This window comes from Schistocerca gregaria, chromosome X (genome assembly GCF_023897955.1).
Source record: "Schistocerca gregaria isolate iqSchGreg1 chromosome X, iqSchGreg1.2, whole genome shotgun sequence".
Lineage (NCBI taxonomy): Eukaryota > Metazoa > Arthropoda > Insecta > Orthoptera > Acrididae > Schistocerca > Schistocerca gregaria.
In genome coordinates, this window is record NC_064931.1 from 769,787,854 (window position 1) to 769,812,613 (window position 24,760).

Sequence of the window (24,760 nt, forward strand, 5' to 3'; positions counted from 1 at the left end):
TTTGGTCAGACTGCACAGCATTAAAACCCATACCATTAAAATGTGATTGCAGTTGTATCTCGATGTTTATGACAACAATTTTACTACATTTTCCACATGGCAAAGTTAGATGTGCCAAGTATTTTCAAATACTGGAGGCAGATTCCTGTAGCTACGTCTGGTTACTTTTCATTTAATATCAGTATAATCAGATACTATAACTCATATATTGAGTTAAAAATTTAACACTCAATGTTTGATATTATTCGAATTACATAGGTACTCTAAAGGAAAATCTCAAGGACTAGTAATTTTCTCATTGCATGTTTTCTTATTATGCATAAATGGTACATTCTATAACAAAGAATGCAAATGAGTGGAAATTTCACTAGACTGGCACCAACAAATGAAAAAATTCAGAAGTAGTTCAATTACAATACAAAAATCCAACTGCATTTTTCGCTGCCAGTTGTCCACATAATATGGAAAATGTCAACAGTCACCAAGATCTAATTTGGGCAACAAGTAATTGGGTCGTTACACGAGAAAACCACTGTAATTAAAAAAAAAATTGAATCATGGAAATTAACTATGTAAGAAAAATGAAGTTTATTATACAACAGTGATCTGGCTAATGTACTAACACTGTACACATCCAACTCAGCATAATTACACACCATTCACATATGAACATTTTTTGTTCTCCTATCATTATTCCTAAACATCACATTCATGAGCACAAGTCTTTTTCCCCAACTCTGTGAAGCTGACTTAACAAAAAATTTTCAGCCTGAATGAGATTTTCACTCTGCAGCAGAGTGTGCACTGAGATGAAACTTTCTGGCAGATTAAAACTGTGTGCTGGACAGAGACCCGAACTCAGGATCTTTGCCTTTCGCGGGCAAGTGCTCTACCAACCGAGCAACCCAAGCACAACTTACGACCCACCCTCACAGCTTCAGTTCTGCCAGTACCTCATTTCCTACCTTCCAAACTTCACAGCTCTTCTGGTTCGGAGTAGAGTTTCTTTGAAATTTGGAAGGTAGGAGACGAGGCATTGGTAGAACTGAAGATGTGAGGGCAGGTCGTGAGTCGTGCTTGGGTAGCTCAGTTGGTACAGCACTTGCCTGCGAAAGCCAAAGGTCCCGAGTTCAAATCTCTGTCCGGCACACAGTTTTAATCTGCCAGTAAGTTTCAAAAATGTTCATTTTGACTAATATGTTAACAATAATTTTTAGAATACATTAATACAACTTACTCATTATATAGCCTCAGCATAGCAGGAATTGCACTTATAAAACCTACTAAACGATTGCTCTTAATTACACGGACACCACAGTGCCACTCTCTTTTCCACCCAGGAGGTTGTAGCGCCCTGCGAAGAAGAGAGATGTTTAAGAACAAGAATTTGCAACACCCAAAAAGAGAAAATAGTTACTCCTTTGTGACAAGGCACTAAAATCTGGATAAACAGAAATCACATAATAATAATCATTTTATTAATTTAGTATAATCATTCAATTAATAGGAGGAAGCGGTTTGTCTTTTGCTCACACGGTGGACGAGGTTTCTGTCAGCAAACAGGTGATCAATTATGAACAACAGGCTTGCAGGAAGGGATGTAATTAGCCACACAGTGATTTTGAAAATTTACAGGAAACCTACATAAGTGAAAGTTAGAATTTCAATCCAGCTCCTCCCAATTATACTGAGTATTTAATTCTTAACCCTCTGTGAACTATATTCCACATCAAAACAGCAGGAATTCAAAATTATTTTTAGTCCAGTTCTACTCTTTCTACTCTCCAAGTATATAATATACTGGAAAGTTACAAATATAGATAAAAATTTCAAGTTAGTATTTGACGGTGTCTCTCGTGATGATGTCTGTGTTTATTAAAACATGACTGGAGAAGCTGTTATGCAAAGAAAACACAGTATACACACATTCATAAGGGCATCCTTTGGGTCGTTTACAAATCAAAAATGTAGAACAATGGAAGCAGCATGTCTCTAAGCACTTTTACATCACCATATTGTGTGGTGAAGGTATTACCATATCTGCAGCACACCTCTCACGTTTGTTTCCAGAAAGGATACAGTTCGTAAGCTGGAGAATACCAAGCCACGGCCATACACATAAATGCCCCAACTAATATGGATGGCAGCTACAGGACTTAGTCAAGTGCTAGCTTTTGTTACTGCAGCAGCCACATTAGAGGACACTGTTTTCATCTGCGGTGTTTGACAAGCTTCTCATAAGAAGCAACTTATTTTTAAATTTCCTCTGTGCTCTTTAGCTTAAAGTCATTAATGTCATGTTTATCTGTTTATTTATCAGGCACAGTTTTGGATTTTATTTACTGTGCAGTACATAGTATCACTGTTTGCATTGTGCCAGGCATTTGTTTTGTGTTTGAACAGCCATTGCAGTAGCTACAGGCCTCCCAGTTTTGTTACTGCAGCAGCACATCGCTCATTAATTTTGCGAATGTGTGTTTCTGCTGTTTTCAGTATTAATAATAACTGTGACAGCTGTGTTTGGATGTGGACTGAGTTGGTGACCCTTCACTCACAGCTCCAGGAGGTGTTTGCTTCAGTCACACAGCTTGAAGCTGCTGCTACTGGGCATCACTGTGGAGGGCCAGATGTGAAGATTTGAGGAGCATTCAGCAAATCCCATGTGTCACCCGTTCAGTCCACTACTGTGGCCACCTTGGCTACTGCCTATTGAGGTTGACCCCTCACGTATGGTCAAGTGGGAGTTCATTCCAAGGTGCGGTAGGCATCGACAGACTTTCCGAGTGGCTGATCGGAGGGCCTCCCCAGTTCTTTGGATGAACAGGTTTTGGGTGCTATCTGTTGCTGATGATGTCCCCAAGATAGATTGGTTGCTCACTGTGTTCTATGAAAAGCCTCTTGGCCCACAAGGTTGGCTGGTTGATTTGTGGGATTAAAGGGACCAGACTACTATGGTCATCGGTCCCTTTTTCCAAAAAAACTAAAACCACCTAAAGAACAACAGGAAAGACAGCAGACGAAACAGGACAAGAAATACTCTGACAGAGACCAGACAAAACAAATTAAAACACACAGAGTGCGACGGTGGTTGGCCGACCATAGAGAGAAAAGAAAAAAAGAGGAAAAGCCAACCACCAAGAACACATTAAAAACTCAGTTTAAAATCAGAGGCTAAAAGCCAGAATCAACACTAAAAATCAAACACTCAGATGAAATGATAAAAAACCCCTGCCCGAATAAAATGCAAAACCAAGTCCACCATGGCAGAGTCCTATAATAAAAGGAGCAGACAGTGTGTCAGGCAGCGCAAACGTCTGCCTGAGCACACATAAAAGTGGACAGTCCAACAAAATGCGGACCACTGTCAATGCCAAGCTGCAGCGGCATAGAGGGGGGGGGGGGGGGGGGGGGTGTCCACACGGCGCAATAAGTGGCCGTGGGTTATCTGTGTGTGCCCAATGCGCAGTTGGCAGAGGACGACAGACTCCTTGCAAGAGACTCGCAAGGAGGAGTGCCACACAGTCGTCGCGTCCTTGACGACACGGAGTTTGTTAGGGGTGGCCAAACCGCGCCATTCAGCATCCAAAAGCAGGATAACTTTGCGGCGTAAGACTGCCCTCAAATCAGTCTCCGGGAGGCCAATGTCTAGAGTGGGTTCACTGGTGGCCTGTTTGGCCAGGCGGTCAACATGTTCATTGCCCGGGATACCAACATGTCCGGGGATCCACACAAAGACCACAGAGCGGCCTCAACGGGCAAGAGTATGCAGGGACTCATGGATAGCCATCACCAGATGAGAACGAGGGAAACACTGGTTGAGAGCTCGTAAACCGGTCCCCTAGAGTTAGTGCATAACAGACACGACCAGCAACCATCGAACCGTGGGTGTAGACAATGCCAGAGCCCTGATACGTGGCCAGGATGGAATAAAAGCGGCGCCTGACGGCCTCCGGAAGGACCAAGTCCTTAGGGCCCTGTGCCAAGTCGAGCCAAAGGCAAGTGCGAGGCACACACCACGGGGGTGTACGCAGAGGTGCCCGGAAAGGAGGTGGAACAGGGAAACACCCAAGCCTGTAGAGAAGCTCTTTGACGCGTACGGCGATCGGACAACCCGACCGGGGCCAATGTTCCAGCAGATGGACAACTGACTACGGGAACAGGAAACGATAATTTGGATGCGCGGCCAGCTAAAAACATGGGCAGCATAAGCAGCCAGTAATTGTTGGTGTCCTAACCGCAGTGGAGGGACACCTGCCTCCACAAGTATGCTGTCCACAGGGCTGGTCCGGAAGGCACCAGTGGCAAGGCGTATCCCACTGTGGAGGATTGGGTCCAGCACCCGCAACACAGATGGAGATGCTGAGCCACAAGCCAGGCTCCCATAATCCAGAGAGACTGGATTAACACCCGATAGAGCCGTAACAGGGTAGATCAGTCGGCGCCCCAGTGGGTGTGGCTCAAACATCTCAGAGCATTTAGATGCCGCCAACACGCCTGTTTAAGCTGCCGAATATGAGGCAGCCAAGTCAACCGGGCATCAAAAATGGCAGCCAAAAACCTGTGGGTCTCCACCACAGCAAGAAGTTCGTTGTCAAGATAAAGCTGCGGCTCAGGATGGACCGTTTGGCGCCGGCAGAAATGAATAACGCGGGTCTTGGCAGCCGAAAATTGAAAACCATGCGCTACAGCCCAAGACTGCGCTTTGCGGATTGCGCCCTGTAGCTGACGTTCAGCAGCTGCAAAGCCGATAGAGCTGTAGTAAAGGCAGAAGTCGTCAGCATACAGGGAAGCGGAGACAGATTTTCCCACCACTGCAGCGAGCCCATTAACAGCTATTAAAAACAGGCAGACACTTAGAACAGAACCCTGTGGCACACCGTTCTCCTGGACGTGGGAGGAACTATATGAGGCCGCGACTTGCACGCAGAAGGTACGATACAACAGAAAGTTGTGGATAAAGATCGGCAGAGGGCCCCGAAGACCCCATCCATGAAGCGTAGAAAGGATGTGATGCCAAGTCGTATCGTATGCCTTCCGCATGGGCAAAGGCCCACAAGGGCTTGGCATTCACGTGCGACAGGTTTACTGGTAGCTCGGAGTTCCAATGTTAGGAGCATCAATGGGGCCTCTTAGGGATATGGCTGCCAAGGAGGAGAAGGAATCCAGTGTGCACTCTGTGTGCAAACCAGGAGCAGTCTTTCCAGATATGGATAGGATGCTTCCAGACGCTGTGAAGAGCATGGTGCAGCCATCTGCAGGTAGTGGCTCATGTTGGTACCAATGATGCACGTTGCTTTGTATCAGACGAGATTCTGGTAGCTAGCTGATGTGATAAAACCTGCCAGTCTTTCTCCCAAGAAGAAGGGGCTCACCATCTGTAGCATCATCAACAGTACCAACTGTGGTCCTTTGGTATAGAGCCGAGTGAAGAGTCCTGAACCAGAGGCTCTGGTGGTTGTGTGACTGTTGGCTGTGGATTCCTCGAATTGAGCCATTGGGTGACGGGTTTCTGGGTTCTGCTTAATAGGTCACAGGTCCACTACACAAAGGATGTAGCTACACAGGTAGTGGAGGCCATGGAGGGAGCGAATTGGTGGTTTTTTTTAGGTTATAGGGTGCCAGGAACTACAGAAAGGGCACCAGTATAAAAGTGTGCAGGGCAAACACACAAAGGTACATTTAGCAACAGTCAGTATTGTAGTTGTAAAGTATTGTAGCTGTGTTGGAAAAGAACCAGAGCTCCACATGCCAACAGAAAACAAGAAAGATAGAATTCTTATAGACACAAAAAGCTAGCTAAAGCCAAAAATAAGTTCAGCTGAATTTTTTACAAATGACCTAACAGTGTTCAGAAAGGACAGATTAAATACAGTTGGTGGTGGAACATTTATTGTTGTCAGAAGTAATATACGTTGTAATGGAACAGAAGCAGATAGTTTCTGTGAGTTAGTATGGGCAGAGGTTATACTTGCCAACTGGAATACATTATTAATTAGTTCCCTAACTCAGGTGATACAGCTGCCGAGCAGTTCAAAGAAAACTTGAGTTATTTCAAATAGGACCCACTCACACAATTATACACTCCTGGAAATTGAAATAAGAACACTGTGAATTCATTGTCCCAGGAAGCGGAAACTTTATTGACACATTCCTGGGGTCAGATACATCACATGATCACACTGACAGAACCACAGGCACATAGACACAGGCAACAGAGCATGCACAATGTCAGCACTAGTACAGTGTATATCCACCTTTCGCAGCAATGCAGGCTGCTATTCTCCCATGGAGACGATCGTAGAGATGCTGGATGTAGTCCTGTGGAACGGCTTGCCATGCCATTTCCACCTGGCGCCTCAGTTGGACCAGCGTTCGTGCTGGACGTGCAGACTGCGTGAGACGACGCTTCATCCAGTCCCAAACATGCTCAATGGGGGACAGATCCGGAGATCTTGCTGACCAGGGTAGTTGACTTACACCTTCTAGAGCACGTTGGGTGGCACGGGATACATGCAGACGTGCATTGTCCTGTTGGAACAGCAAGTTCCCTTGACGGTCTAGGAATGGTAGAACGATGGGTTCGATGACGGTTTGGATGTACCGTGCACTATTCAGTGTCCCCTCGACGATCACCAGAGGTGTACGGCCAGTGTAGGAGATCGCTCCCCACACCATAATGCCGGGTGTTGGCCCTGTGTGCTCGGTCGTATGCAGTCCTGATTGTGGCGCTCACCTGCACGGCGCCAAACACGCATACGACCATCATTGGCACCAAGGCAGAAGTGACTCATCACTGAAGACGACACATCTCCATTAGTCCCTCCGTTCACGTCTGTCGCGACACCACTGGAGGCGGGCTGCACGATGTTGGGGCGTGAGCGGAAGACGGCCTAACGTGTGCGGGACCGTAGCCCAGCTTCATGGAGACGGTTGCGAATGGTCCTCGCCGATACCCCAGGAGCAACAGTGTCCCTAATTTGCTGGGAAGTGGCGGTGTGGTCCCCTACGGCACTGCGTAGGATCCTACGGTCTTGGTGTGCATCCGTGCGTCGCTGCGGTCCGGTCCCAGGCCGACGGGCACGTGCACCTTCCGCCGACCACTGGCGACAACATCAATGTACTGTGGAGACCTCACGCCCTACGTGTTGAGCAATTCGGCGGTACGTCCACCCGGCCTCCCGCATGCCCACTATACGCCCTCGCTCAAAGTCCGTCAACTGCACATACGGTTCACGTCCACGCTGTCGCGGCAAGCTACCAGTGTTAAAGACTGCGATGGAGCTCCGTATGCCACGGCAAACTGGCCGACACTGACGGCGGCGGTGCACAAATGCTGCGCAGCTAGCGCCATTCGACGGCCAACACCGCGGTTCCTGGTGTGTGCGCTGTGCCGTGCGTGTGATCATTGCTTGTACAGCCCTCTCGCAGTGTCCGGAGCAAGTATGGTGGGTCCGACACACCGGTGTCAATGTGTTCTTTTTTCCATTTCCAGGAGTGTAGTTGGTGACCAATTCAATTTACCTTCAATATGTTGGCAAAAATACACATTTAAAGCTGGCGATAGGCATAAAATGTCATACTAAATTGTATTGAATGCTTTCTCACAAGATTATTTTGAACACTTAGTTCAGGAGACTACTTTAAGTGTAAATGGTTGCAAAAACAATTTTGACCTATTACCAACAAATAATATTGAGCATATAGGGAGCATGATGACACATACAGGGATTAGTGACCACAAGGCTGTTGCAGCAAGACTTGATACTGCAACATCCACATCTACCAAAAATAAAAATACAGTACATTTATTTAAAAAATAACATCAAAATTTGCTTGACACCTTCCTAAGAGGCAGTCTCCTCTCCTTCCAATCTGACTGAGTAATTTTAGACCAGATGGGGTTTGAATTTAAAGAAATGGTATCAACAGCAATTGAGGCAGATATACCAAATAAATTAATAAGCGGTGGTACTAATTCTCCATGGTATACAGAACAAGGCAGAACACAGTTGCACAAGCAATAAAAATAGCATGACAAATTTAAGAGAATGCAAAATCCCAAGACTGTCTTAAGTTTTACCCAAGACTGTCTTAAGTTTTACAGAAGCTCTAAATTTATCATGAACTTCAATGTGAGATGTCTTGAAATCTGGCACAATACCCAATGAGATTCAGGTTGTACGTTAAGTACACCATTGGCAAGACGAAACCAATGCCTCCACTGCATGATAACAATGATGACAGTGCCACTAACGCAGAGTTACTAAACACAGTTTTCTGCAACTCCTTCACCAAAGAAGACTAAGTAAATATTCCTAAATTCGAATCTAGAACAAGTGTCAACATGAGTAACTTAGATGTAGCAAAGCAGCTTGAATCACTCGACAAAAGCAAGACCTCCAGTCCAGATTATATAGAAGTCAGGTTCCTTTCAGGGAGTGCTGTTATGATAGCTCCATACTTAGCAATCATGCACAGCTGCTCGCTCGTCGAAAGACCCATACCTGAAGACTGGAAAGTTGCACAAGTCACACCAATACCCAAGAAAGGAAATTGGAGAAATCCACTGAATTACAAATTCTTATCACTAATGCTGATTTACAGTAGGATTTTGGAAAATATATCATGTTTGAACCTTACGAAAATGGTTTATTGACAAATACTTAAGAGATTCAGATAATATCATTCTTGTGAAACAGAAGCTGCTCTTTATTCTCACAAAGTAATCAGTGGCATCGACAGGAAATGTCAAATTGTTTCCATATTTTTAGAGCTCCAAAAGGCTTTTGACATCATTCCTCACAAGCGACTTCTAAACAAATTGAGTGCCTGTGGAGTATCATCTCAGTCGCGTGACATGATTCTTGATTTCCTGCCAGAAAGCTCACCATTTGTAGTAACTGATGGAAACTTATCAAATAAAACATAAGTAATACCTGGCATTCTCAAAGGAAGCATTATAGGCTTTCTGCTGCTCCGGATCTACATAAACATCACAGGAGACAATTTGAGCAGCTGTCTTAGATTGTTTGCATATGATGCTGTCACTTTCTATCTTGTGAAGTCATCAGATGATAAAAAAAATTGCAAAATGATTTAGACATAATATCTGTATAGTATGAAAATGGAAATTGACTCTAAATAATGGAAAGTGGGAAGTCATCCACATGAGTACTAAAAGAAATCCACCAAATTCCACTTACACAATATATCACACAAATAACTAAATTGGAACATTCACATAGATAATATTGTGGGGAAAACAAACTAGATACTGTAATTTATTGGTAGAACTCCTAGAAAATGCAGCTGGTCCACTAAAGAGACTGCTTACACCACAAGTGTCTACCCCATTCTGAAACATTGCTGTGTGGTGTGGGATCCGCAACACATGGGACTGACAGAGGATGTCTACGAAGTTCAAAGAAGGCTACCTCATTTGTATTATCGTGAAATAGGGAAGAATGCTATGGGAATGGTACATGAATTGGGGTGACAACCACTGAAACTAAGTCATCTTTTTTTCCCAGGATCTTCTCATGAAATTTTGATCACCAACTCTTTTCCCTCTGATTGCAAAAATATGCATAAGGAGAAATCATGATGATGATAAAATAAGAGAAATCTGAGCCCACACGAAGATTTAAGTGCTAATTTTCCTGCATGCCATTCGAGAGTGGAATGGTAGAGAAATAGCTTGGAGATGGTTCAATGAACCCCCTGCCAGGCACTTAATTGTGAATTGCAGAGTAATCGTGTAGATGTAGAAGTAGATGAAAATGTGAACAAAGTAATAGACAGACTACATTGTGACTGTATAATGTCAAAGATTAATACTATTACTGAAACTGCTGTCTCTTCGTTACTCAACATACTGATCTGTACCTCATTATCATACTCTACACAGATTGAAATCAATATCTCAGTTAAAGACAAACAGTCATTTGAAGTAGAATTCACATTGTCATAGATATTATTCCAAATGTTTTCTGGGACAGAATGATTTTCATGTACATGGTCTGACTGCTGCATGTGCAAGGTTTATATATAGTCCCTGTCTCCTCTTACATCAAAACCTGCACTCTTAATATCTTATTGTTGCATGCAACTGCACTTTTTTATTCACACTCCACTGCAACTTTAAGCGTGTTGTTAGGATTTTAAATACAGCAGAGTTGAGGAAGGAAGGAAGGAAGGAAGGAAGGAAGAGAAATTCTGTAAATGACAAAGTCTTTAGTGACTGAAGTGTCATATCTGTTTCATGGTATATATGATCTTTACAAATGGCACATCTACACTGCTGCAATATATTGCAGAAATAGTGTAAATTTACCACTCCTGTGATGGCAATGATAATACTGCTGCTTAAAAATAATCGACAGTCACAAAGTCAAATCCTGGGTTGTCACATTTTTCCAGAGTTTTTAACATGCACTGTGAATGATTTTGGCTGTTCAGTTTACATTTTTGCTCAGATGAAACATTCAACAAAAAGTGTGGGAACATAATTTAACCCTGCACATTAAGGTGTGGTGATTTTTTGCAAGTCCATGTTGAATGAACACATGTGGTGATATTGCATGTAGAAACCTCAACCATTTCACCTAAACCATGTGCAACATCTACACATGTGAGACAGTGCTCAGCAATTTAAATTTTGTCACTAGTTAAATACCAATTCTGATATACTTGGTTTAATACTATCTACTGATGAAAGTACATCTATATGGGATGGAATCAGTAGCACATACAATAATGATCAGGGCCCACAGGAAAACCCACACAGTACAGCGAAATTTTTTTTATCATGTTTGTTTCTATACCTGTGCATGATGGAGTGTGTTCTGTAATATGATCACAGTCCATTTACTGTGGAGACATGAGTGGAAATAAAATTACTTTTCTTGGGAGGCAGGAGGGGGAATGTATCAGTTGAACAACTAGATGACACTCTGCTGGCCCCACAGAATGTTCCTCCATCATGATGGAAATCCTTCATATTTTACCCTATGTGTGCACCAACATTGCATCTCCTGTTCACGTAAGTTATGAATTATCTGTCCACCAAGGTATCTACAATCAAAGCAGAGCCTTATTTTGAGATTTGGAAAAATGTACAGAAGATAGGTGGATATGAAACTAACTACTAGGTCACCTAATGAACACCGTTGGCTTCATTTAGAAATGGAAGCTACACTACGGGAAGAAATATGACTTTTCCATTTGCCAGAGAGTATGACAATAAACTAAAGTTGGTGGACTTTTTTTAAATTTACTTTGAACTGTCAAAAATCTATTAGTAACTCCAAAAACTAACAATATAAAACCATTCCATAATGATTATAAATATTTGCTTTGGGAACTATTTGAAATAAACCCTATGTCTATGAACATTTTTGCTTCATATGACAGTTTGACCACCATCTGAAATTTGGACCTCTTCTCCTAGAACTTCCTGAACATTTAATATATTGTTATGAGATAATGAGAAGTTTTGGTCATTCTGTATGTGTATATATGGGGGGAAGGGAGTCAGGAGGGAGCTAGGGTGGGAGCTGGGGAAGGGGGACGGGGGGGGGGGGGGGGGGAGGGGGGAGAGGCAAAATTTTCATAACCTACTAAATAGTAATTTCAGTGTTTTATGTCCCTATCCACTTCTCAAGCCCTGCAATGTATGTGTGTGATGGCTTGCCTTCAGTTATTAAAAACGTTCAGAACCACTTTTCAGCTTGTGTTCCCAGGTCCTAGTAACTGACTATAGTATCATTACATTGTACACCTTTCTTGAATTTATTTTTGATGACACTGGACACATCTTTCCATATGATTTATTGTAATTCACAGCATAAAAGACATTCATTTACTTATTTACTCTTTGTAGGGAACAATAATTGTGCTGTTTTCCAAACAATGCATAAGTGCTATTCACCTTTCAGACTTTGATGATAATGAGGTCCAAAGGCTGCAACTGAACTGTTTAGTCTGCTAGAAAGAAGACTACTTCTGTTTCTCAACTGAATGTTAGGCTGACCTGGGCACCTATGATGAAATAAGACAGTATATCAGTTCTAAGAGTCATTTTCTCAGCACAGAAATTACTTTTTATGCTTCATACCCCCACTCGACCCCATCATTCTTCTCTTTTAATTGTGTCTAATGTAGAGTCCAACATTTTAGCAAAACAGCACAGCAGAAGGGGTTAAGTCAGTTTGTTCTTATGACCACTTCCTCCTTTAAGACACAATTTGCAAGAAACATGCTGACAGAGAGACAAGCCATGCCCACAACAAGGAGGAGCAGAAACTGTCCAATATTGTGTGCCTAACAGTTGCAGAGCACCAGTTTTGTTTTGACTGGAAATGTAAAATGTAACAAAAATAGATTTTCTTGCAAAGCTGAATGCATAATACACTTATAGAATGCTTTTGGCCACAGCCTTCATCAGCAAAAGAGAAACACACACAATTTATACACACAAGCAAGCACACTTTGTGCAGACATAACTGTCAACTCCAGTAGCTAGGCCTAGCCCAAGCTGCTGGAGATGGCGGTCTTGTGCGTATGAGATGTGCTTGCTTGTGCATATGAATGTTTTTTCCCCCCCTCTTTTGCTTACAAAGGCTGTGGTCTAAAGCATTCTTCTGTAAGTATTTTAACTGTGCCTGTCTGCAACTTAATGTGTGTTCTTTATGGTAGGTAGCAATCTTTCTTTCCCTACATTGTTGATATGCTACGTGTGTGTGTGTGTGTGTGTGTGTGTGTGTGTGTGTGTGTGTGTGTGTGTGTGTGTCGGTAAGAGGGAGATGTATTACCCATTAATTTAACAAAACCACACGATTCCTTTATATTCTTTATAATGTGGGTGTTAAACATTTAATATTTGTTTCTGCGGTATAGCACTTATGACAGCTCTATTCTTATTGAAATGATTATTAAGGGTGATAGGGAACATAAAAGTGCTAAACAGTGAGGGCAGTAATTTTGTGTAATAATAATCTACACTACTATACCAAGAAACATGGCTATTTAACATTGTCACTAAAAATTTCAACAGCATTTACTTGACATTATATTCTAATAAACTTTCAGATGAATATAGGCTATATACATTTCTGAAGAACAATGTGCAAGTTTTCTGTTAGAACTGGGAAAAAAATAAATAAATAAATTTGAAACAATGTAATGTCATGCTGTGCTCTGCTCTTAAAATGTTCGGTTTCTTTTCTTTCTTGCAGTCAGTTTTAACTACAATATCAGGGGATTTAAACCATCAGAAAAAAAATTTCCCCATATATATTCTCTCTCATTACACATATTTTTAAACAAAAATTGTATACACAACAATGTGCTGTTTTGTTTCCTCCCTTCACTACCAGATTATGATTAGAAAACTAGAATGGAATATGAATTTGCAATCACAATGAACAAGGCTCAAGATCAGAGAGAGGGGGGAGGAAATGGACACAGACGGGAAAGGAGGAAATGGAAAGAGAGAGGGGGAGGAGATAATTATGTATATCCATACATATTTAGAAATTGTGAAGCATTTCCAAGTTTGCTTCTTTAAGACAACATCATAAGCAGAAACAGTCCTTACGCAACACATTCTCTAGCACTGCTAATACGTATGGGAACATAGCTGAATCATGCTAAGCAAGACTACGGACAGGATGAGGGATAAAAAGAAACACACACTATTTAATAGTTAAAGAACATTTGAGTTGTAAAACAAGTGTTCACTTTTTCCCAGATGAACAATAGTGATAGGATATAAATGTGCTTACTTTGCAAAATCTTGCCACTATGGAACATTTTCCCTTGAATTTGCAGGGAAAGTAATTATCAAATGAAACAATGTATGCATTTTTTTAAAAATGATTTTGTGATGCCTTTAGGTAACTTTTCTTTATTTATATATAGGGTTCGACAATTTCAGTCTTGCACCATTTTCACATGCCTAAAACAGAAGCATTAGACATCAAATTCATTAGTATATCACTCATGAATTAAATGTAAGAACGAATCATGTGTCACAGAATATTCTTTAATGGCGAGCATGCGCGCACACGCACACACAAAAGCTCAGAAAGTATTGTGGTCCCATGATAATTAACAAATATATTTCCAGACATATATAGCACTATGTATCCTCAACGAATCTTCTACTAGCTAGGCCATAATTCTCCTAGTATACCTCCCCCCATTAACCATGGACCTTGCCATGGGGAGGCTTGCATGCCTCAGCGATACAGATAGCCATACCGTAGGTGCAACCACAACGGAGGGGTATCTGTTGAGAGGCCAAACAAACGTGTGGTTCCTGAAGAGGGGCAACAGCCTTTTCAGTAGTTGCAGGGGCAACAGTCTGAATGATTGACTGATCTGGCCTTGCAACAATAACCAAAACGGCCTTGCTGTGCTGGTACTGCGAACCGCTGAAAGCAAGGGGAAACTATGGCCGTAATCTTTCCCGAGGGCATGCAGCTTTACTGTATGATTAAATGATGGCATCCTCTTGGGTAAAATATTCCAGAGGTAAAATAGTCCCCCATTCGGATCTCCGGGCGGGGACTACTAAAGAGGATATCGTTATCAGGGGAAAGAAAACTGGCGTTCTACGGATCGGAGCATGGAATGTCAGATCCCTTAATCGGGCAGGTAGGTTAGAAAATTTAAAAAGGGAAAAGGATAGGTTAAAGTTAGATATAGTGGGAATTAGTGAAGTCCGGTGGCAGGAGGAACACGACTTCTGGGCAGATGACTACAGGGTTATAAACACAAAATCAAATAGGGGTAATGCAGGAGTAGGTTTAATAATGAAAAGGAAAATAGGAATGCGGGTAAGCTACTACAAACAGCATAGTGAACGCATTATTGTGGCCAAGATAGATACGAAGCCCACACCTACTACAGTAGCACAACTTTATATGCCACTAGCTCTGCAGATGACGAAGAAATTGAAGAAATGTATGATCAAATAAAAGAAATTATTCAGATAGTGAAGGGTGACCAAAATTTAATAGTCATGGGTGACTGGAATTCGGTAGTAGGAAAAGGGAGAGAAGGAAACGTAGTAGGTGAATATGGACTGGGGCAAAGAAATGAAAGAGGAAGCCGCCTGGTAGAATTTTGCAAAGAGCACAACTTAATCATAGCTAACACTTGGTTCAAGAACCATAAAAGAAGGCTGTATACATGGAAGCAGCCTCGAGATACTGACAGGTTTCAGATAGATTATATAATGGTAAGACAGAGATTTAGGAACCAGGTTTTAAATTGTAAGACATTTCCAGGGGCAGATGTGGACTCTGACCACAATCTATTGGTTATGAACTGTGGATTAAAACTGAAGAAACTGCAAAAAGGTGGGAATTTAAGGAGATGAGACCTGGATAAACTGAAAGAACCAGAGGTTGTACAGAGTTTCAGGGAGAGCATAAGGGAGCAATTGACAGGAATGGGGGAAAGAAATACGGTAGAAGAAGAATGGGTAGTTTTGAGAAATGAAATAGTGAAGGCAGCAGAGGATCAAGTAGGTAAAAAGATGAAGGCTAGTAGAAATCCTTGGGTAACAGAAGAAATATTAAATTTAATTGATGAAAGGAGAAAATATAAAAATGCAGTAAATGAAGCAGGCAAAAAGGAATACAAACGTCTCAAAAATGAGATCGACAGGAAGTGCAAGACGGCTAAGCAGGGATGGCTAGAGGACAAATGTAAGGATGTAGAGGCTTATCTCACTAGGGGTACGATGGATACTGCCTACAGGAAAATTAAAGGGACATTTGGAGATAAGAGAACCACTCGTATGAACATCAAGAGCTCAGATGGAAACCCAGTCCTAAGCAAAGAAGGGAAAGTAGAAAGGTGGAAGGAGTATATAGAGGGTCTATCCAAGGGTGATGTACTTGAGGACAATATTATGGAAATGGAAGAGGATGTAGATGAAGATGAAATGGGAGATACGATACTGAAAGACCTGAGTCGAAACAAGGCCCCCGGAGTAGACAACATTCCATTGGAACTACTGATGGCCCTGGGAGAGCCAGTCCTGACAAAACTCTGGCATCTGGTGAGCAAGATGTATGAGACAGGCGAAATAACCTCAGACTTCAAGAAGAATATAATAATTTCAATCCCAAAGAACGCAGGTGTTGACAGATGTGAAAATTACTGAACTATCATTTTAATAAGCCACAGCTACAAAATACTAACACTAATTGTTTACAGACGAATGGAAAAACTAGTAGAAGTCGACCTTGGGGAAGATCAGTTTGGATTCCATAGAAATACTGGAACACGTGAGGCAATACTGACCTTATGACTTATCTTAGAAGAAAGATTAAGGAAGGGCAAACCTACGTTTCTAGCATTTGTAGACTTGGAGAAAGCTTTTGACAATGTTGATTGGAATACTCTCTTTCAAATTCTAAAGGTAGCAGGGGTAAAATACAGGGAGCGAAATGCTATTTACAATTTGTACAGAAACCAGATGGCAGATATAGGAGTTGAGGGGCATGAAAGAGAAGCAGTGGTTGGGAAGGGAGTGAGAGAGGGTTGTAGTCTCTCCCCGATGTTATTCAATCTGTATATTGAGCAAGCAGTGAAGGAAACAAAAGGAAAATTTGGAGTAGGTATTAAAATCCATGGAGAAGAAATAAAAATGTTGAGGTTCGCCGATGACATCATAATTCTGTCAGAGACAGAAAAAGGACTTGGAAGAGCAGTTGAATGGAATGGACAGTGTCTTGAAAGGAGGATATAAGATGAACATCAACAAGAGCAAAATGAAGATAATGGAATGTAGTCTAATTAAGTCGGGTGATGCTGAGGGAATTAGATTAGGAAATGAGACAATTAAAGTAGTAAAAGAGTTTTGCTATTTGGGGAGCAAAATAACTGATGATGGTTGAAGTAGAGGATATAAAATGTAGACTAGCAATGGCAAGGAAAGCATTTCTGAAGAAGAGAAATTTGTTAACATCGAGTATAGATTTAAGTGTCAGGAAGTCATTTCTGAAAGTATTTGTATGGAGTGTAGCCATGTATGGAATTCAAACATGGATGATAACTAGTTTGGACAAGAAGAGAATAGAAGCTTTCAAAATGTGGTGCTACAGAAGAACGCTGAAGATTAGATGGGTAGATCACATACCTAATGAGGAAGTATTGAATAGGATTGGAGAGAAGAGAAGTTTGTGGCACAACTTGACCAGAAGAAGGGATCGGTTAGTAGGACATGTTCTGAGGCATCAAGGGATCACCAATTTAGTATTAGAGGGCAGCGTGGAGGGTAAAAATCGTAGAGTGAGACCAAGAGATGACTACACTAAGCAGATTCAGAAGGATGTAGGTTGCAGTAGGTACTGGGAGATGAAGAAGCTTGCACTAGATAGAGTAGCATGGAGAGCTGCATCAAACCAGTCTCAGGACTGAAGACCACAACAACAACCACCTTGGGATATGACTTGTTCTTACGTTTAATTCCTGAGTGACACTAATACACTCAATGCATAATGCTTCTAGTGTAGATACTTGAAAATAGCCTAACACCAAAACTGTACAATTGTACATCAAATAAAGAAAATGTAAGCTGAAGGCTTCACAAAACCATTTAAAAAATTCATTGCAGCTGCAGAGACAGTCACATTAAAGATAATGTCTGTGATATTTCTAATAGTAACACCTTATACAATATTTAACAATAATCTCATTTATAATTTCTCACATACTAATGTTGCTGTTTCCACACAAATCTATCAATGCATTACTTTACACTTACAAATAAATTTCAGCAAAAACTCAGTACAATACAAAACAGAGATGAAGCAAATTTCTGGTTTCTACAGCATTAATATCTCCTCAAGTTCAGTCTCTACTGCTTTTAAAAGCCATAAGGAAAAAAAATCAACATTTTTACTTCTCATTTCTGGGAATGCACTGTTTGTAAATTTAATCACATAAGGGAGAGCATGACAAGCTACTCACATTTCAAGTGTACGAAACAGTGTTTGAGAAAGAAAATTATTCATCTAGTCACACAATGAAAGTTGTTGACCATTTTTATGTTCTTTGTATCTCAGAATGTATGAATGAACTATAAATAACAGTACAAAAAAGTTTGGATATAAGATTTGGACATACAGTCTTCCTAAATATAAGTAGCTTGAGTTGAGTATAGTAAATGTGACAGAATATGGTCTACTTACATGCAAAAATTACAAAATTTACATATAAGCTCCCAGTTTAGAAATACTGTTAGAGCAAAACAGTTTTAATTTGACAAAATATTGCAGTGAAATTGCAGAAACTCAAGTTGTCCTTTTATTAAACTACAGTGGAACAGCACCAAGAATTCGTGAAAGTTTCACAATTGGGCAATGAGGTGTTGTTCTCACTGAGATGATACAATATGCAATGTAACATGTGATGCGACCCCCAACATGACACAGAAGCAACCCGAATTGGTGGCTCACATAGAAAAGTAGCTGAAGTGACGTAACTACAACAACATTATACTCTGCAAGCCTCCTCATGCTTTTTGGCGGAGGGTACTTCTGGCACCACTAACTGATGCCCCTTTAACACATTTCACTCAAAAACCAAGTGTTGGAAGAATGACTGTCAGCAGGCCTTTGTATCAGCTCTAATTTTCTTGTCATGTCCATTTTGCGAGATGTATGTGGGAGGAAGTAATATGTTGTCTCAGTCTTTCTGGAAAGTACCCCTTCAAAATTTAAATAGAAAACTTCTCTGTAATGTACAATGTCTCTCTTGTAATGCATACTAATGGAGTTTGTTGAGCACTTCTGTAATGCTCTTTCACTGACTAAATGATTCTGTGACTAAACATTCCACTCTTCATTGGATTCTCTCTCTCTCTCTCTCTCTCTCTCTCTCTCTCTCTCTCTCTCTCTCTCACACACACACACCAATTCTACCTGGTAACGATCTCATACTGATGGACGACACTCAAGAATCAATCAATAAAGAGCCTTGAATGCCACTTTCTTACTAATAATGTCAGTCTGGTATCTGAATTTCCTACTATTTGTTCTATGTGGTCATTCCACAGCCCTTCTTGAAAATGGGAATGACCTGTGCTTTTTTCCAATCACTAGGTACCTTATATTGACACAGTGAACTACGATAAACTGCTGCTAGTAGGGGAGCAAGTTGTTCTGCATAAGCATATAGGTATGTCTTCTGGTCCTGATGCCTTTCCACTAGTAAGTGGATATAGTTGCTTTTCTACTTTGAATTGGCTGTCTTTATATCTGGCACTTCGACATTCATACGATGGTTGAAAGGAGAGACTGTGTTAAAATCTTCCGCAGTGATACAATATCCGAAGGTCGAATTACGTAGTTCAGCCGTATCTGTCATCTTCTGTTTTGATGCCAGCAAGGTCTCAGAGTGAATGAAAAGATGATTTTGAAATGCTTATGGATTTTACATAATTTGAAAATCTCTCTGGCTTTTTAATCAGATCAGTTGACAACATTTTATTTTCAAAGTCTTGCAATGCTTCTCTCATTGCTCCCTTTATGCTTTTTTTTTGTTTGTTAATTCAGCTTTTTTGCTAGCTAGGTTTTGACCTCTTCTTGAGTTTGAGATAAAGCTCTTTGTTTACAGAGCAGTTTTCTAACACAGCTATTAAATCATGGTGAGTCTTTTCCATCCCTTAAGACCTTGCTCAGAACATATTTGTCTCTGACATATTGAACGAAGCTTTTGACCCCCCCCCCCCCCCCCTCCTCCATTTGTGCTCCAGATCTTCATCTCATCACTGAATATTTGATGCTGACTACTCATATACACTGGAATTTGTATTATGTCACTCTTGTTAAGCAAAAATATCTTTCTACAGTTCTTAACATTCCTTGCAAAACCTGTAGTCATAGTTGCTATCATGAATTTATGATCACTGATGCCTTCCTCTACATTAACCAATTCGATAAACTCAGTCCTGTGTGTTGCAAGGTTGTCTAAGATATTACCTTAAAGTCTTGGTTCTCCAACTATATGCTCAAAGTAATTTTTACACAAGACATTCAGAAGGATGTCACACAAATCCCTGTCTTTGGCACCAGTTCTGATAGTATGACTCTCAGAATCTATACCTAGCAAGTTGAAGTCACCCCAATTACAATGGTATGATCAGGAAAATTATTAACTATATTCTGCAAGTTCTCTCCAAAATGCTCTACCACTAATACCTAACTACACCCCAATTAATTCACATTTAGTGTCCCTGATAACCTCACTATAGTTCTTTACTGGAATCAATATGCTACCACCACTGCAACTCACCTATTCCTTACAATAAATATTCCAATCTCAACTCAGGATTTTGTTGCTATGCAGTTCCGGTTTCAACCAACTTTCTGTTCCTAACACTATTTGGGCATTATAACCTTCAATAAAGGACACCAGTCCTGGGACCTTTCCTTAGATGCTACTGCAGTTTGTTAATATCATATTAGCCTTTTCTATATCCAATCAGAGAGGACGAGCATTCTCTGAGAACACTGTGGTTGGTGTACCTTTGATTTTGGTATGCAATTCAGCTCTTATCTCAAGGGGAAGGGGGTGTTTCTTAAAAAATACTCTGCTACACTAGCATTCGCTTCCTAGGTGTAGTGCACATCTAACCTATTAAGAGGCACCCTACAATTCTGAAACTGAGACTGAAGGTCAAGAAATTCAGATCCAATACCATCACAGAGTTGTCTGAGCCTCTGGTTTAGACCTTCCATTCTGCTTGAAACCAGACAACCAAGATTCATCCTGGATACGATGCTACAAGCAGACAGCTTATCCAGCACCCAGTGTGCAATGCTAGTCGCATTCACCAAATCAGCCATCTGCCAACAGGATCAGAGGATAGTCTCAGAACACAAGTGCCATGCATCATTTGTGCAGACATGTGCCACTATTTGCAACCGGTTGCCACCTCCATGTCACGGAAGAGACCCCCCCCCCCCCCCCTCTCTCAGCAAACATACTGACTGCAAACTGGCTCCATTACCTGCCTATCATTGAAGCTCCTAATAACCAGCATAATCACCCTCCCGAAATGGGCAACAGAATTGGCCACTTGCCTATCAGGAGAGGCACCCCATACTGACTCAGAAGTTTCATCAACACTGAGTAGCAGCTATTACCTGTTGCTAACGTGTAAGGAACCAGCTGTGCGGCCTGTTCATTCTTTCACCTTCCACCAAGTGAAACCCAAACCCACCACTGTCTGCCAAACACTCTCAAGTGAGGAACGACTGGTCAGGTGTTTCTTACCAAAAGATACAGTGACAACAATGTCACCAGGGGATTCAAACTGCACCAAAGGTGTTGCAGATCACCACCAGCACTCTGATGTCACCACAGCTTTGAGCATTAACCAGAAGCCTGTCGACCATAGCCAACACAGCTTCCAGCTGTTTATGGACAGCTGCAATTCTGTTTGTATCCGTTCACAACAAGCACAGTCCCTAGCCATATTGTACTGTGTAAAAATTTGATATACAATGTCAAAACATAAAAAGAAGTCAAGATTTACTTAGAAAGTACTAGCAGACCCCACAAAAGAGTGAATTACCTGACTGTGGCACTACTGAGCTTGGAATATACGCAGAATATAACGAGGAGAATAAACAAATACTGAAATCTACTTCGCAGACTTCTCACTACAGCCTGAAATTTCTCTACTAAAAATGGATGAATCAACAGTTACTTTTTACTAGAAAATCTTCTCACCCAAAAGCTACTTGCAAGAAACATATATTCAAACTCTAATGCACTGACCTGAACTATAGGCTGTGCACTCATGAGAGATTTAAATGCAGAGATGTGAAGACGCTTCTGACAGTGAAAAATTACATGTTGAATTGCTAACAGGGGCAGTGAGATGGGAGGAGGAATGGGGAGCAAGATGACAAAACTCTCCCTCTCCCCAACCCCCTAACACTATCACAAAAATAGCTATTACTTTGCAACCCAAGAGAGATTTAATAGATAATTCAGACATATCTTACCATTTCAAAAATTCTGGAGGATAATCAAATCTAAACATTGAATCATCATCTTCTACATAGTTTTCATTAAGAAGCATATACAGCTCTTTTAAGACCAATGGTTCATTCAGATTCAGGGTATCCCATTTAAAACCATCTGGAAGGGAATAGGGAACTTGACGGATTTCCGATTTACTTTTATCTGGTTCTATTGGCTCATTGCAAGTAATTTTTTCATCTGAAACAGAAACAGAAAGTTCATAAATGCCCTAGTTTGTTCAGAATCTTAAAAAATAGGATTACAAAACACTTCTCTTTTCTTTGCCTCTTAAACCTTTTTATATGTTTACTTTTCCAGAACACCAAATATGGAAGTTTGTCACATATAGTTTGCGTTTTTGGTATGGTTACTATAATTTTCTTTTTATAACACTGCAAGTTAACGTGAACACTATGGAAATCATAAATGCTTTGGAAAATTCAAAATAAACTTTTGTTAGAACAAAAGTTCTCTGAGATGTTAGATAATTAAGGGCGACATTAAACATAAATTGGATTTCAGACGTACTCAAACGGCAGGTCACATACTGCAGAACAAGGACTGAATCAGCCTTGACTTTGTTGAAAATAACATAAAAATTTGAATGTAGCTTGATGTACGGTGCCCATGGATAAATAAAGAAAGTGGAACAGCAGTTATAGTATTTTATTGAAACACCAATCACTGGACAAAATGTAAATAGTAGGGGTGTTGGACTACAGAGACAGGCATTTCATCACTGTGGAAATTAACAACACAAAAAGAAGCAGAGAAAAGACAACAACACATAGGGAACAAAACACATTAAAAAATATAAAAAAGACACACCATGAAGGAATTATCTGAGGAGGATGGAAATCTGTAGATATGACATACATGTACAGTCATGCAAATGATTACAATTTCAGAAAAATTGAATGATTTGTCCAACATGAAGAGCTTCACAAATTGAATAAATGAATAACACATTTGACCACCTCTGGTACCTGTGCAAGCAGTTATTCGGCTTGGCACTGATTGAAAATGTTGTTGGATGTCGTCCTGAGTGACACGGGGCCAAATTCTGTCCAATTGTGTGTTAGAACATCTGTGGTCATCAGTCCCCTAGAACTTAGAACTACTTAAAACTAACTAACCTAAGGACATCATACACATCCATGCCCGAGGCAGGATTCGAATCTGCGACCGTAGCGGACACACGGTTCCAGACTGAAGCGCCTAGAACCGCACGGCCACACCGGCCGGCACAAGGGACACACTGGGACAAATGTGTTACTGAATTACTCAATTTGTGAAGCTCTTTCTCTTGAATAAATCGTCCAGTTTTTCTGAAATTACAATCATTTCAATCATTTGCTTGTCTGTGCATGTAGATAACATCTACCAATTTCTGCCCCATTTGGATAATTCATTTATTGTGTGTCTTTTTTGTCAGAGTATTTACAACTGTACAATAATGGAATTAAGGGTCAATGGCAGCACTTTTGTAGAGTGAGTGCACCATCAGTATTGTGTTTGTAAAAGTACATACAGAGCGAGAGAGGGAGGGAGAGGGAGCAGGGGGGGGGGGAGGGAGGGAGGGAGGGAGGGAGGGAGGGAGGGAGGGAGGGAGGGAGGGAGGGAGAGAGAGAGGGAGAGAGAGAGAGAGAGAGAGAGAGAGAGAGAGAGAGAGAAAATCAGGCAGCCTGATTATTGACCAATGCCTAACATCTTATGACTGCTTCCAAAGAATCAGTTCCAGTTGTTAGTCTTTTACAGCAGCAACCACAAAACTGAGGCACATCACAATATAATGGAGATAACAAAAAATCTTGCATCACATACAAAAACAGTTATTTTATCAAAATTTCTTTGAAAGTTGTAAAAATGTGTTACTGAATTACTGTGTGGATTTAGTTCTCATGCTTAAAAGTTCTGGGAATTAGTTATGGCTGACCATTAGCCCTACTCACCCATCTTTGGGACTGGCTGTGTGTTCCAAAACTGATACTGTTTTTGTAATGCTTCTTCAGTAGTTTTAGCTGGCTTTTGTTGGAAAGACAGCACTTCCATTGCTTTGCGAATATCCTACAAAAGGTCACATCTATTCAATACAAAATTACTGCATCATGAAAAAATTATATTATTAAATTTAAAATAACACAATTATGTCAAAGTACTCTGGCAATGGCTCTAAAAGAGCTCTTACATACACAAATAATTGTCAAAGGCTTGTTGACTATCAGTACAAATGCAAATTACTCTAATAAGTAGGTGAGCTACAAACATTTTATAGGTGATGAGGAGCAAATGGTGCAAGTGATTTCAGTGCCACAGTGACAAGGGACTTATAACAGTTACTGATTTCCATAATACCAGTAAGAAAGGCCATTGTAAATGAAATTTATCTGGTGAAATCAGTGGAATCACTGCAGTCACTTCATACAATGGGGTAATTACCTAGGTACGGGTCCAACAACTGTAGAAGACAGAATGAAAAACTGTACACTGATTTACAGATAATGTTTGGATCTTGTATAAATCAGCAAAGATTTTTAGCAGTTTGAATATTCCCACCAGTACTGTATTTCAGTCTATGTTACGGAAAATTGCAGAACATCTGGCATATTCAACTGTAAGAAAAGTTTACAACATTTCCTTTTTTATTTACAGCAATATTTTACTTCAGCATTATAGTTTTTTATTGTTGTTATTACACTGGAGAACC

At 40.8% G+C, this 24,760-nt stretch overlaps 1 protein-coding gene across 1 annotated transcript in view; it reads right to left on the bottom strand.

Moving 5' to 3' along the window:
* The window catches only part of LOC126297710 (glycylpeptide N-tetradecanoyltransferase 2-like), a 96,057-nt gene that overhangs the window by 42,911 nt on the left and 28,386 nt on the right, over positions 1-24,760 (bottom strand). The window contains exons 4-6 of the mRNA XM_049988842.1: positions 24,006-24,120; positions 22,035-22,251; positions 1,238-1,354 (exon numbers count right to left, since the gene is read on the bottom strand). Of these exons, the coding sequence (XP_049844799.1) occupies positions 1,238-1,354; positions 22,035-22,251; positions 24,006-24,120 (449 nt within the window). The remainder of the gene's footprint in view (positions 1-1,237; positions 1,355-22,034; positions 22,252-24,005; positions 24,121-24,760) is intronic.